This window comes from Eschrichtius robustus, chromosome 4 (assembly GCF_028021215.1).
Source record: "Eschrichtius robustus isolate mEscRob2 chromosome 4, mEscRob2.pri, whole genome shotgun sequence".
Taxonomy (NCBI): Eukaryota; Metazoa; Chordata; class Mammalia; order Artiodactyla; family Eschrichtiidae; genus Eschrichtius; species Eschrichtius robustus.
Window position 1 is genome coordinate 9,488,140 of NC_090827.1, and position 15,775 is coordinate 9,503,914.

The 15,775-nt window shown below is 39.7% G+C and overlaps 1 protein-coding gene across 3 annotated transcripts in view; it reads left to right on the forward strand.

Moving 5' to 3' along the window:
* Positions 1-15,775, forward strand: part of HERC5 (HECT and RLD domain containing E3 ubiquitin protein ligase 5) — a 42,349-nt gene that overhangs the window by 1,337 nt on the left and 25,237 nt on the right. For 2 of the 3 annotated variants that reach the window (XM_068542436.1, XM_068542438.1), the window contains exons 3-12: positions 1,162-1,282; positions 1,955-2,034; positions 4,427-4,648; positions 6,189-6,280; positions 6,540-6,670; positions 8,147-8,292; positions 9,440-9,516; positions 10,242-10,345; positions 11,571-11,630; positions 12,997-13,093. In XM_068542436.1, coding sequence (XP_068398537.1) covers positions 1,162-1,282; positions 1,955-2,034; positions 4,427-4,648; positions 6,189-6,280; positions 6,540-6,670; positions 8,147-8,292; positions 9,440-9,516; positions 10,242-10,345; positions 11,571-11,630; positions 12,997-13,093 — 1,130 coding nt within the window. The remainder of the gene's footprint in view (positions 1-1,161; positions 1,283-1,954; positions 2,035-4,426; positions 4,649-6,188; positions 6,281-6,539; positions 6,671-8,146; positions 8,293-9,439; positions 9,517-10,241; positions 10,346-11,570; positions 11,631-12,996; positions 13,094-15,775) is intronic. The other variant, XM_068542439.1, reaches the window with a different exon arrangement.

The following is a 15,775-nucleotide window of genomic DNA, read 5'->3' on the forward strand; positions in this document are numbered from 1 at the left end:
ACGATATTTTACTTTGGTTCGTTTTACTTTTAACTTGAGCGAAGTCGAGGATCTTTTTTCTGTGGGTCATTTGCATTTCTTTTTGGTGAACTGCCTGTTCATTCGTATCTTTGCCTGGCTTTTTAAAAAATTGAGTTGTTCATCTTTTTCGTATTTATTTGGAAGAGTTTTTGAATATTGAGTTAGAGTAGCCTTTTGTCGGTCATATACGTTGTAAAATTTTCCCCGACTTGCCTTTAGCTAAGGTTATTTTATAGTCTACTTCGTCAATCTTTTAAGGAGGCTTATGGATTTTGTGTTATGTTAGAAAGCTATTCACAATCCAATTTCTTTTTTTAATGTACTCATCTTTATACTAATTTTAAGATTTTATTTTTAAACCTAAAATTTTTGATACACTTGGAAATTATTTTGATTTAAGGAATGAAGTAGGGGGATCTAGATTGACTTGTTTCTCCAAAATGGCTAGCCGGATGTCCCAATACCTTTTTTTGAATAAGCCCTCCTTTTTTTCAACTGATTTGAAATGCTGGGTCTCTAAAAAACTTTGTTGGGCCATTTCTTCTTTATTACCAAACTGTTTTGGTTCTCTTAGCATTTTTATTATGAAGTTCTTTGTGCTTTGATATTTTTACATGAATAGATTTTTTTTCGTTAGAACTGAAAACAAACAAAGTCCCAAATCTATCCTACTTTCTGTGAACAAATTAAGAGTAAATGGCATAGTGGACAATTTTAAATCTTTAAGTTTTAGAAGGGGCTAAATATGCACTAATGCCAATAACAATTCTTTCAACAACATCCTTTTTAAAAATCGTCCCCCCAAACCAAATGTCTCCTTTTAAGAATATAGGCCTTGGCTTCTAGATGGAGCATTACGAGGGCTTTATTATTGTTATTTGTTTTGTTTTGGGAAAGAGTGTATCTCAGAATACACAATATATTTGCTCTTAAAATGAGTGGTGTTGTCCAAAAATTAAGATATATTTTCTTACAGCCTTTTTCATTTCTAGCTCTTCAAATTTAGTTTCTCTTTCTGAACTTCTTAAACAGGAATCTAAAAGCAAACTTCTTCCAGGTGTTTTAAGTGTATTATAATGCAATGAATAATAATAGTGGGTAACAGAATGGTGATAGCTCCTGGTTGGATTTGCTCTGCAGAGTGCATTAAGTTAGGGAAAAAAATGAAGATACATTCCATGGACCAAGGAGCAGAGCACCTGCTGGTTCTCTCCTCAGATGGAAAACCATTTGAGTACAACTATAGCATAGAGCACGCAAGGTAAGGAAGGTTTTTTCTTTTATTAAAAATCATTTAAATTTTGCTCAAAAGGCAATCATAATTTTTGTAGGAAAATGTTCCTTTACGTGATCCTTGTTGCTTGCTTTATACAGTGACATCTTAAGTAAATGATGAATTCTGGACAAGTGAATTCTATCAGTGAACTCTAAATCAATTTATGTCTCCCATCGCATGTACCATGTGTTGCTTTGGCATTTAAAGGAAATGATTGGTTAGTCCACGTAGCCCCAGACTGGACTTTCACATTCATTAACTCATTTAACCCTCATAATAATACTGTAAATTCTATTTACAGAAATAGTTTTCAACCTTGGGAGAAAATGAATTATCATGGAATGATTTGTGAGACTTTTTACTAGTAGATCATATGAATTAGAAGTTATTTTCATCTCGTATTATTCCTGCATCATAAAATTATTGTTTGCAAAAGAGTCTTAGAATCATCTTACCACAGTTTTGTAATGCACATTATTTTCCTTTAAGCCACTAATTAAAGCATGTTATTATTATAATGATTTTATATGTGCTGAATGTGAAGCAGTAAATTTAATGTTTTGAGCTTGAATCCTAATTAAATACAGTTGTTAATTCTTACATCAATGTTGTGACTTCCATTGTGGGATCAACATAAAATATATTTTCTCTCATCAGGTTTCAGTGCATTTTACAAGAAAAAAATAATATAATTCAGATCACATGTGGAGATTATCATTCGCTTGCCCTCTCAAAAGGTACTTTTCTGGAATATTACTTGTTTCTTAGAGGGAGCAAATGTGTGTGTGTATAGAACTAGTAGAATGTATGTGCTTCACTTTGTCACAGGACAGAAGTATGGTTTTGAATGTGATATGGTCTAGAGCACTACTAAAGGAGATACAAAATTAGAATTCTTGGACCTATAAAATCTTCAGGTTTTCATAATTACTATTCCTACCTTTTGTTCTGTCAAATGACAAAACTAAAGCGATTTGGTAACGAGTTTGATGTTCTTTATTTAAGGGAAAAGAGCCCATGGATGGAGAGTGTCTAGGGCCTCACAAGCACTGGAACGCAAGGGCGAGTTCAGTAGAGTGTTAGAAGCCTCAACGCGGAAACAGGGCACGATTGGCTAAGGTTGCATGGCTGACATTTAGCAAGATCAAGGAACAAGGAAATAAGTGTAGAGCGCAGAGTAGACTTGGTGTTTGGGGATTGGCTGACTGCATATGCTGTGTTTCTGGTCAAGTGGAGCATTTACAGGGGCATGAAAGTTCGGTTTGGTGACATGGCACCTGGGCTAGAGCTTTATTTCAAAAGTTCCATGTTTTTTTATTTTTCAAATATGAAACAGTGAAAATATTTTGAATAATCAAAATCTCCTCTCTGGAAGCAGGACCAGGCATGGTCCACCCTTTTCCAGAACTTTCTTCCCTTTTCCTAGTGCTTTTCCAGCTCCCATGATAGGAGCTCAGAATCCCTTGGGTCTGCTTTTATGGCCAATTTGCAGGCCTCTGACGTGTTTTAACATTACCTTTTGAATTCAGAGATTCTCCCCAGCCCTTTATTACTTCCTGTTTCTTATCAGATACCATAATGGTAGGGAAGGTAAGTACTGAATATGGAGTATTTCCTGAAGAACTTGACCTAATTAAGACAGGAAGGCGATAGAGGGGAATTCAGGATCAAGGAAATTTTTTAAATACGTAGGACGGATATAAACATAAACTGAATGAAAGCTGGAATTCAAGGGAAGTAAGTAGTCAAGTATTTGACCTGTACTGAAGGCCCTGTTAAGGTTCGAGTGTATAAAACTTGTATTGGAAAAAACTAGTTGTTTGAGTTCATCCATTTATGAACAGATCTTTCATTTTGAGTAAGTACCATGTTGAGGTTGTGAAGGTGAGACAGACACACTGTGCCTTCAAGAAGCCCAGGATCTAGGGATGTGGGGCGAAGGGGTTGTTCAGGGTTTATTATTGGTAAATCACAATCTAGAAGAATGAAAGTTGGCAAAGCAAGAAAGGGAACTCTACTGATCCTTCTCGGTAGTATCATGATATTCCTGGTGGCTGATAGGCATGTGATAATTACGTTTGAAGGAAAACCTCTGTCTCCCACCAGGTCCTGCTCAGTAAACATTACATCTCCAATATTTTTTTTTAGATACTCCATTAGGTACTGTCATCTTTATTAGATAATATCTAAGAATTTTTCTTTAAAAATATGATCCAATATGTGTAGGTATGACTGATTCACTTTGCTGTACACCTGAAACTAACACAACATTGTAAATCAACTATGCTCCAATAAAAATTTTAAAAATAAATAAGTAAAATAAAAATATGTTCCATATATTCAATTAATGGAAGAAGATGCTCACTCTTTCAAAATGCTGTGCTGCAGTTTTCAGTGTATCTTTAAGGTGTTTATTTAGCGTCTTAAGGCACTTGGGAGAGAGAAACAAAGAAAAGTAGTTTTAGGTTTTATTTTCCCAAATGTAGAATGTTTCTATCTTTCATGGGCCCATCCTGTGGGATTTTTAACATAAGTGTTTCTTGAATTTTATTATAATATATTCAGATAACTTTATTCTTCGTCCGTTCGGGCTGCTATAACAAAAGTAGACTGGGTGGCTTAAACAGCAGAAATTCATTTCTCACGGTTCTGGAGGTAGGAGTCCAAAGTCAGGGTTCCAGCAGGTTCGGTGTCTAGTGAGGGCCAGTTTTCTCACAGGTGGAGAGGGCGAGGGAGCTCTCTGGGGACCCATTTATAAGGGCGTTAACCCCATTCGTGAGTGCCCCCCACCTCGCGATCTCATCTAATTCTAGTCACCGCCCAAAGGCCTCACCTCCTAATACCGTCACACTGAGGGTTAGGATTTCAGCGTAGGAGTTTTGCGGGGGGACACAGACATTCAGTTCATAGCACTACCCTTGGAGGTAAGAGGTAAGGAATTGTAACTGTCATTGCTAAAGGGAAGGTTCTTCTGGTTTTTCTGACCGAGACATGAGAGGATCTGAGCAGTCTTGTCAGTTTGAATGGAGGAGATCACGATGGTACAGTATGGATAGCACATAATGTCCTAGGGTGATGTCTGCTGCATTTTAAACTTACTAAGACAGCGTTTTCTCTGTTTACGTCGAGGTGGTGAGCTTTTTGCGTGGGGAAGGAACTTAGACGGCCAGCTTGGAGTTGGAAGAAAATTTGCCTCGAACCCTACACCGCAGATCGTGGAGCACCTCTCAGGAGTCCCCTTGGTTCAGATTTCTGCAGGAGAAGCCCACAGCATGGCCTTATCCCTGTCGGGAAACGTTTACTCGTGGGGAAGAAACGATTGTGGGCAGCTGGGCCTGGGCCACACTGACAGTATGGAAACATATTTTCAAATTCATATTCTAAACAAATATATATTTGTCATATAAGAGATGAATGTACCACAGACTTCCCTGGCAAAAAATGGTTCAGATCCCCACTTTCATTAGCACTGACCTCCCCGGTTCTCTCTCTGTCTTCAGGGCAGAATCGGTCTAAACGACGTGCATGCACAGCATGGAGGTCATGGCTGTGATTGAGACGTGTGTCCGGGCCGAGTGGGAAAAAGGGAAAGAGCATTGGACTGGGGATCAGAATACCTGGGCTGTGATTCCCACTTCAAGTTAACTAATTTCAGGGCCTGCCCAAGTCACTTACTTTTCTCTAGGTCTTATTTTCTTTTTCTGTAAAGTGATGAGTTTGGATGAAGTGACCTTCAAGGTACTTGTGCACTTAAATGTCTATTATTACAATTACATTAGGACAAAAGGATACTAAAATTCTATTTAGAAACTCACCTATCCTAGTCTCATAAGGTATTCATTACATCTGTAAACACACACGAAAACAACAATTCGCATTATTGAGCTACCTCTACAAAGCAGATGGCAATATTTCTCTTTTTTTTTAAAAAAAATTTTTAAATTTATTTATTTTTTATGGCTGTGTTGGGTCTTCGTTTCTGTGCGAGGGCTTTCTCTAGCTGCGACAAGTGGGGGCCACTCTTCATCGCGGTGCGCGGGCCTCTCACTATCGTGGCCTCTCTTGTTGCGGAGCACAGGCTCCAGACGCGCAGGCTCAGTAGTTGTGGCTCACGGGCCTAGTTGGTCCGCGGCATGTGGGATCTTCCCAGACCAGGGCTCGAACCCGTGTCCCCTGCATTGGCAGGCAGACTCTCAACCACTGCGCCACCAGGGAAGCCCCTGGCAATATTTCTGATGACCCCAAACACCTTGTTAGAGATTTCAGGTGTGGCAGACTCTGCTGCTTTATTAGCTGTGGTAATGTACACGTTCCCCCCAGTTACTGATCAGATGCTGCATTTCTGCCTCACGTGGTCCAATGCTAGTTACTCAGGAGAACCTGTAAGTCAGTGTTAGAAAAATACTCAGAGGAGGAAAAGGAATAAAGGACAGTTGAACTTATTTTTGCTGAATCTCTAAGTGCTTGGACAAGAAAATAATCGTGAAAGAGAGAAGAGGTGGTGTAAGGCAAGGACAGTGTAGTAGAGACTTTGAAAGAAAAAAAGAACCTTTATGTTCATTAAAAGGGTAATGCTAGATGGGACTTGGAAATATCAGGTATGCTTCAATGAAGCCTAATCAGGTCAGGTTAAAAAGAGAAGAATGGGCTCTGGGAAGTGAAAGTGACACTTTCACAGGTGAGTGCCCCCGAGTGTGGCCCTTTGACCACTGCCCGCCTCTGCTTTTAGACCTAAATGTACCAACACAGAGCCTTTCTTGCCAAAGTGTGTTAGGAGCTGTTGTAATGGGCCTAGAGGAAGCGGTCTGGGTATTTTATCAGTAGCGTGGAACTCTAGTGTGAAATTCACCATTTCCTTTGGGTCACTTGAACTCTTCTTTCCCTTGCATAGGTAAAGATTCTCCTTCCCTTATTGAAGTGCTGGACAATCAGAAGGTTGACTTTCTCGCTTGTGGTGGCTCTCACACTGCCCTGCTTACAAAGGTGCGTGTACCCTTGTCTCTGACTGTAACTCCAGGAGAGCACTTTGTAGTGGAGAAAGCACTAGAACCTGGAGATGTGGGCAGCTAGCGTTTCCCAGGGAAGAAAGGTCACCACTTCCCACATGCAGGACTGTCTGATCACTGGGGGGCTTTGCTTTGATGGTGATTCTATTGATTTTTCACTGACGCCTTTGCATCAGTGAGTGTTTACTTCTGTGTCCTATTTCTCTAGAAACTGATATGAAGTTCCCTTTCTTTAGGATGGGCTGGTGTTTACTTTTGGTGCTGGAAAATATGGGCAACTCGGTCACAATTCAACACAGAATGAGTTAAGACCCTGTTTGGTAACTGGACTCGCTGGGAATAGAGTGACCCAGATAGCATGTGGAAGGTAAGTTGTGAAGTGTCAGTGAAAATTGGTAAGATATGCACAGTAAATTTAGATAGGTAGTTTAATAAAATTTCCATCAGGTTTCTTTGATTGAAATAAAGGTATCAAACATTTTCAGATAGGTGAAGATGCTTAATTTTACATTATTAGACAATCATAATAAATATTTTACTATACATATTTACTTTCATTGATTTTTTTTTTTAATGTGTAAATATATTTACTTTCTGTTGGTCCTTTAGTGAAATACCTTTGTAACTGTTCGAATGCACTTTTATCTTAAAAAAAAGTTATCATTTATTTGGAAAAAAATGAACAAACATGAGTTAGAAAGGTTCATTCATTGATATCATCACTCCATCTCTGCATTAACCAAAGGAACATTGTCACCACTTTGGATTTTTCGTAACATACATTCCTCCGAGTAGTGCATGTTCCAGAAGGAGTCCTCACCTTAGAAATGTCTTACTGCAAACCAGGCGGCAGTACCCCTACTAACACAGGAGAATTCACTGGAAAGACAAGAGACTCACTGAAAGCTATTACACTGACGGTCACTTTTATTACAAGAGGAGGATACAAGTTAGAACCAGTCAAAGGAAGAGATGCATAAGACAGAGTCTAGAAGGGGTCCAAATGAGGAGCTTCTGGTGTCCACTCCCCTTGGAGCCACGGGCCGTGTTACCTTCTCCCAGCCTGATACATGACTGAAGAATACTGCCAACCAGGGAAGCTCACCCAAGTCCAGGGTTGTTTTGGGGTTGTTTTAGTCATGATTGATTGAATTATTGCCCATGTGGTTGAACTCAGCCTCCAGCCTCTGTGTACCGGAGAGGTTGGGCTTACATACAGCTGGAGGGGCTTCCAGGAGCCACCTGGATAAACTATTAGGTGTGGTCTTAGGGGCGGGCCTACCGTGAATAACAGAGACACTCCTATCGCTTGGAAACTTCTGAGGGTTTAGACATTACCTCCCAGGCAGTGAGGACAAAGGCCAGACCTCAGAGTAAGGCCAAATTCTTTCCTTTTACATCTGTATAGTAGGAGAGGCCATCAAGCAAATCAGTAAGAAAATCAGCATGATAAAGGTCTTTGGGAAATAGAGCTCAGGGAGGATCACCTAATGCTATCTCCTAGGCTGGGGAGGGGAGGGACTCAGAGATGGCTTCCAGAAGGTGGTGACTCAAGCCAAGGCCTAAAAAAGGAGTAGAAGGCAAGAGGTGGTGCTTGTTCTGACGAAGGGAACGTCATTTGCCAGGGTGCAGTGTCATGGCCCTCAGCACACTTAGCGGTTCCAAAATCATCTCAGCCACACATTAGCGGCGTCTTACTTTCTAGACGGCTAAGTCGTACATTGGAGATTGCTTAGCTGGTTTCACTGACTGAGTAGCGTAATTTCTTCAGTTCACCAGATTGCTGCATACTCTAATCATTGTGGATAATTGAGAACTGACCGTATGTGCTTTCATTTAATAGGCAGCACACACTTGCCTATGTTTCTGATTTGGGGAAGGTCTTTTCTTTTGGTTCTGGAAAAGAAGGACAACTGGGAAGCGGTGGAACACACAATCAACTGATACCACATCCCATGAAATCGCCATCAAATGAAGAACTCACATTTGGTAAATTCTTTAGGAGCACAGGATTTGACATGAATACCTTGGTTGAGAAACTGATTGTCGTAAGCGTGTAATGTGGGCAAGAAAAGAAATGTATGACTGTGAAGGGAGGTTTTCTAAACATTGCTTTCATTCGTTTACTTGTAAACAGCGTAACACAGCCAATCTAATTTATCAAGTCGAAATAACCATTAGTTGTCCCTTAGCGCTTCAAGTTAAGATTAATGTGGATTTAAAATGACACAACGTAAAATAGACTATATGGGTTCAGAGGCCTATGCAGCCTCTGATTCCAGTTTTCAAGGGACCTATTAATGCCATAGTGATTGTTTTTCTTACCTGATTAAAATGACTCATAATCATATAAAACCCTCAGAATGATGAGCAGCTGACATATGCCAGGCACTGTAAACTGTGCCTAACTCACCGGCCCTTAAACAGTTCCAGGAGATGTGTACTCTCAGTCCTCTTTTGCTGGAGGGTGCAGAGACTTGGAGGGCAGAAGGTTAGCCTGTGAAGGGTTGTGGCTGGACACGTGAACTGTGCCCTGTGGAACTTTAGAGCCTTAGCTCTGAAACGTTCCACTGTAGAAGTGCCTCGGAGCCCTTGGGTCACTTGTTTCTGAAAGCTTAGTGGTGACCGGAAGTACCAAAATTCTCTCAGTTCTTCTGGGGAAATGAACAGTCGGGTTATTTCCTTAAGCAGATCAAGTATTATATCTGATTTCTTATAACCCCTAGCATAGGCTTTTGAAGTACTTACATTCTTCACAGCCAGTAGTCGTTGAGTTGTAGAAATCTTGAGTTGTAGAATCATATGGGTTTTTGTAAGAGGCGCTGAATTAAACCAGGGAACAGTTAACTAATCAGATATTTGTTTGACTGTGTTGTATATATAAGCATTTATATTAATTATGTGTATCAAACTGATACCACGTTGCCGACCTTGTGAATCATCTATGTTTGCTAACTAGACTTTACCCTGAAGTAGATACGTATTTCCGCTTTATCGGTAGGAAATGTACTGAGTCTTTGTCTGTCAGAAAGATAAAAGGACTCAGTTTAAGAAGAATCTAAAATGATTTAGGCTGAGCGTGTATATTTGTATCAGATGAGTTTCTAAACTCTTATTTTTTGTAAATCCCTTTCAGAAAGCCGTACCTCGGAAAAGGAGTTAATAATGATTGCTGGAGGAGATCAAAGCATTTTGCTTTGGGTGGAAAAAAAGGTAAAAATAGATCTCTAGAAGTTTTATAACTTGGTATTTTAAGCAAAACAGAAGGTTCTAGAATCTAGATTTGGTGAATTCCAAAATCATCAGGTTACTAGGCTGAGTTTGGGGAATGGTTAGGTGTTATCGATCCTTTATTGTCTAAACTACATACGTATTTACTCACAGAAGTCAGCAGATTTGCCCTTAGTGTACGTCAAATACGTGTGATTTCCTTAGACTCTGCTGACCTTTCGGGAGGCTCCTTGCCAAGGGCATTTTGGTCAGGGTGCTAGTGAACCAACAGGTTGATATTCTGAAGTGACTTTGCCAGCCAATCCTAGAAAAGACCCGAGGTTTATAGTCTTATGAATAATCAGCCCGTAACCCCCGTACCCTACTCCACCAAGGCAGACTGAGTCCCTGCCACTTCTGTACCCAGTCCTTTTAGGATCTCTCCACTCAAAGCTGTCTGATGTTCAGTTTAATCTGACCATACCCGTATAAAGCGTTCGGCGTTGGGGCATTCAGAGAAACTTACTTTGGATCTAAGCACCCTTAGACAAGAAATGGGCAACCAGGCAAATAATTGATTGTTCCTTGGTAGAATCTTACTTTATGATTTTTGCAGAGCTGTGTTATCCATGCTTAGTATTACTCTATCCTTAGAACGTGCCTAAGAGTTGGATACCTATTTCTGTGGTGTCTGAGTTACTGTATTTTACTATTTTGTTTGTTTACAGAATTCCTATGTTAATCTGAGGAGGAAAATTCCTACCTTGAATAAAGGCACTGTAAAGAGATGGATTGCTGACGTGGGGACTAAACAGTGGCAGAATACAAAGAGGTACACCCTAAGGGTCTGTCTGCTCAGATAGCTCTCTAAAGCAGTGTTTCCCCAGCTGGCTGTGCACAATACAGAGATGTGAGATTTTGTGGTCCACTAGTGGTCCATTAGTCAGAGATCTGCAGAGAAACAGAACCAATAGGGTGTGTTTGAGGGTGGTGGGGAGAGATTTTAAGGAATTGGCTCATGCAGTTGTAGGGGATGGCAAGTACAAAATCTGTGAGGCAGGACAGCAGGCTGGAGACCCAGGGAAGAGTTGATATTGCAGCTTGAGTCTCAAGGCAGTCTGGAGGCAGAATTCCCTCTTCCTCTGGAGACCTTAGACTTTTTCTCTTAAGGCCTTTAACTGATTGGATGAGGCCCACCCACATTATGGAGGGTAATCTGCTTTTCTCACAGTCTACTGATTTGAATGTTAATCTCCTCTAAAAAATACCTTCACAGCAACATCTAGATTGGTGTCTGATCAAATCTCTGGGTACCATGGCCTAGCCAAGTTGACACATACAATTTAGCATGTAAGCTCCTTGGGGGCGTCTTTTTTTTACTGCAGGACTTCTCTGGGCCTTTGATGTGTTTAATTGTGACACTGAGCAGGAAATATAGTCTACAGTTTCTCAACCCTCGTTGACTTGAGAGCCTCTTGTTTGTTGAGCTGTTATTCACAGCTGAACAGCTTAGGCAACCTTACTGTCAATGTTAGGACTCCTACCACCTGTACAAATTATACTCATTTATACAGGCATTTCCTTTTAGAGACATTTTTAGGTATGGCTTCCTAATTCTGGAAAGTAGTTATACCAAATAGCTGCATCATGCAGAGCACAAATGGTCAAGAACTATTTGTGCAAGTGCTTCTATGACAAAATTGAGCATACATCCCCACCTTTAATTTCTGGTAATTTTTTTTGTTTCTACTGCAGTGGAATAGAAATAAGTAGGGCTTGGAAAGCTGGGTGGGTTGGGAGTGTTTTATTTGTCCGAGAAAATACCCTAGGTCAAGCCGTATCCTCTTCCCCTCTGGCTTCTCTGAGTACATATCTTTTTATTTCCCATGTTTGCCTCTGAAATTTTGAGATTTCGCAAATGAGACTTTCAGATGCCCATGGCAATATGCAGATAAATTGGAGATGGAGGGAGGAGTTTGAAGGACAACTGATCATGTCTCCTCCTACAAGGAGGCACATTCTGATTTGTTTTAACCACCGTCTTATTCCTAATATAGGGAAATCAGAGAGGTATTTTCATCTCCTGCATGTCTGGCTGGAAGTTTTTTAAGGGAAAGGTAATATATATAATAAATTTAAGATTCTGTTGAAAACACTACGTATAGATAGCATGGTGACTATGTTAATAATACTGTATTGTGTATTTGAAAGTTGCTAAGAGAATAGATCTTACAAGTTCTCATCACAAGAAAAAAAATTTGTAAGTATGTGTGGTGATGAATATTAACTAGACTTGTGGTGATCATTTCACAATATATGCTGTACATATATCAGTGCATTATGTTGTACATACCTGAAACTAATATAATGTTATGTGTCAATTATATCTCAATTTAAAAAACTGTGAAAGGTGGTAAAGAAAATGGTTTGAGGGTAAAATAATTATCTATGTCTTTATCTCTTTTTAAAAATTACCTTTTTTTTTTCCTACAAAAGCACATATATGCTTGCTGTAGAAAATGTCAAAAAAAAAAAGACATGAAACAAAAAGAAAATGAAAATCAGAATTCACCACTTAAGTGTAACAGCTAGTGTTTGTATAAATGTCTTTTTTATGCAAATCTGTTGTTTTACAAAAAATGGGATTATATTGTTTTATACATTTCTTCACACTTAATACATTTGCCCATTTTTCCATTTTATTCAATTTTTATATTATTCAGTATTTCCCCATAATATCATTTTAATGGTTGCATGGTATTCCATGGGAAGGACATACCTTAAATTATTTGATTACTTCCTTATTGCTAGATACTAAGGTTTCTTTGAATTTTTAAGTATTATGAAAGAATGACTTTGTACTTCTTTTCCTAAATATTGATATAATACTTATTTAAAAGAACTTTTTCTGTTTTCAGACACTAAATATATGTGTTATTTCACAAAGAATGGGTCTGTTTTTAGACAATATATTCAGTCCAGTATAAATGTAATTCTTGAGTTAAGATAGACATTTCATTAGTAATTTCCTCTTTGATTACTAAAAATTTACTGCTCTGGAACCCCTTTTTTTGGTCCCTGCTTATAGTTCATGTAGCTGGAAAACGAGAAAAACCTTTACCTTTTTTCTGTGGCTATTTTTTTTTTTTTTTGTACTGGAAAATAAATATTTATTGATTACTCATTTAAGATAAGACAATATCTGATGTACAGTCTGATAGCATATGTATTGTTAATGCAGCCTTGATATTTTTTGACATTTCAGAAATAATCATATTTTGTCAGCTATGTTTTCAATTGTGTTTGTATTCAGCCACATGTTTATAGTTACTGAAAAGGTGAGAAAAAAGTAATTTTATTAAAATGAAGCAAGCTTGAGAAGAAACTTTTCATCTGGATAAAGAATCTAATAAAATATTTAATTTTGAAGTGTCCTTTTTCATTTACTTATTCACCCAGTTTTCATTTACCTTCCTTCCACAGAAGCGCTGGAGAAACGACGTCTGTTCATTTGGACTTAAATACAGCAAGGGAGACCTTTAAGGAGTTAACCCAGAAGGACTGGATTACTAACATGGTGGTATTCTTCAGATTGTTACTTGGAAAAAGAAAATACACTGAAACATTTTTATAAGAGCTCAAAATTTCAGAAGAAATATCTTGTTTTCAGATACTCTTTGAGACCCTGTGGCATATACAGATTAAGTTAAACTCAGCTACCATTCAGGAGTTTCCCCACTTAGGGTGAAATAGGTGGTATAATAGGCACTTAGGTTACAAATAATCTAACTAGTTCATCGGTGCCCTCACACGCATACACGTATATGTACAGGCACTCCCCTAGAGGGAATGTCTTCAATTTAGGGCTTTAGGAAGATGATTAAAATATTTGTTGAGACTGGTACGCTAGAATAAGAACAACATTTTATTTGCAGTTATTTTAAACATAAAAATGTTAGAAATGTATAGAAATGAGAACACTTTTTCTGATATGAGTGTCCCCCTCACCAAGGACTGCCTGGTCTGCACTTCCTTTTTTGTAGGTTCTAAAATGTTCTTGTTCTTTCTGGGATTGTTGCTTCTTCGTTTCAGCACTGTTACTACTGTCTTTAGGCTTCCCACTTGGAGATGCTTCAAGCATGCTTCCTTTATTAATGTAGCCTTTCCTAATGTAGCTTTTATTAATTTATTTCCCTGTTCTACTGTACTGATTGATCTAGGGGTGGTACTGTCTATGTTGTTCTCTCAGTCTGTTTCTTTCTGGGTCTCTGGCTCGTTTTTGCACGCTCTCTCTCTCTGTCTCTCTCCCTCTCTCTCCCCCTCCCTCCCTCCCTCTCCCTCCCTCTCCCCCTCTCTCCCTCTCCCCCTCCTTCACTTCTCTTGGCTCCCTCCACCCCCATTTGGTCTTTTCTTCTGCTTCTGTGGCTCTTATTCTTTCCCTCTCTCTGTCTCGTGCTTGTTCTCTTCCTGCTCTCAGCTCCCTCACCTGGTCTCTTGCTCTGTCTGTCGCACTCAGCATTCTGTGTCTTAGCTGCAGGTTGTGTCTCGCACACTCTTTTCTCAAGGGAAGATGGAAAATTTAATTATGTTAACTTTGGCAGAACCATTGCCCAATTAGGAGTCTGATGTAAAATGGATCCCTAATTATGCACCTTTATCAGGACTCTGCAGCAGTTAGTAGAAAGATCACCAAAAGTAGAAAGCCATTTCTGCATCTGTGAAGGGAAGAGGTTGGACCAGTTCATCACTAAGGCTAATTATACCTTAGTTGTGCCAGAACAATATCATATACAGTGCAAGCGACGTAATCATAGAGGAGTCAGTCTCCCATTGTTTCCGATGGGACAGTTGGATCAGAAGACCTGTAATGTTTCTGTTTTGAGATTTCTGTGATATGGACGCACAGACGTGGCCTTCCTTCATTCATTCAGCAAACATTTGAATACTGCGATGTGTAGGGAGCTGTGGTGAGAGCCCTGTCTTCAGAGGGTCCTGGTTAGTGAAGGAGACGGATGCCGACGGGCAGGTGTCAGTTGTCTCCCCTAGTTCCCAGCTTGGAACATACTGGGTGTATGATAAATATTTTTAGATGAATGAATTCATTCATCACCTGGGCAGTGAAGGGTCAGCTCTATTTAGAGTGCTCAAAACAAGGGGCCCAGGGGGAGGGGAGTTTACCGGCTACCTACAGGGGAAGCACATTCCAGGCAGTCAGGAAGGTGTGCACCAAGGCACAAGATGTGAAACATTGTGACTGGCTTGAGAGCGGTACAGTGGTTCTAAAGGGCTGGGAGGTTTGGGGTTGTGGATGAAGAAGAGCCCAGAGGAAGGAGGGGGGCACGTGCAGCAGTCAGGTGTGCATGACTCTGAAGCCTGAACCTCGTGGTGGGGGCCCAATAGAATGTTTTGATGTGAAAATGGATCATTGTAAGATTTTGTACATGTAGAGATATCATGTAGCTAGTATCTCATAATTTAGTGATTGAGTTTGAGCTTTGCAGTCAGAAAGATCCAGGAGAGATTCTCACTTAGCTCTGTGACCTTCAGCAGGTTAATTTCCCTAACATGCAGAGTTCTCATCTATGAATCGGGGTTAATAATACCATCTATGTTACAGAGAAACGACAAGGATAAATGAACTTATATATGTGAATTACTTAGCACAGTATCTGACAAATAATAAGAACCCTGTAAACACTAGCTTATCTTCTTAACGGGGTTTTAGGCAAATTACTACCATTATCTGAGCCCACAGAACACATAAACATTCAGAATTCCATTTGAATTTTTCTTCAACACTTGCATTCTGAATTGGGGAAACTATAAGAAGATTGGAAGGGCTAGAAACTAGAGTTTGGTGGAGAGAGTTTGTGATGAGACAGGTGATTCTGTGAGAAGGTAACAGGAAACCATGCTGATTTTCGTTGTTGCAGTTGTTGCTTTTCGTTTGTTTTTGTTTTTTATTTTTGCTTTGCTTTGGGAGATTCTGACACATTCTTCCTCTTTAGAAAATGAGGTGTGCTAGTGGAACTGGAGGGAAGAATGTGGACCTTATCATTGGGAGGGCTGGCTTTTTTTTTTTTTTTAAATTTTATTTAATTATTTATTTATGGCTGTGTTGGGTCTTCGTTTCTGCGCGAGGGCTTTCTCTAGTTGCGGCAAGCGGGGGCCACTCTTCATCGCGGTGCGCGGGCCTCTCTCTATCGTGGTGGCCTCTCGTTGCGGAGCACAGGCTCCAGACGCGCAGGCTCAGTAATTGTGG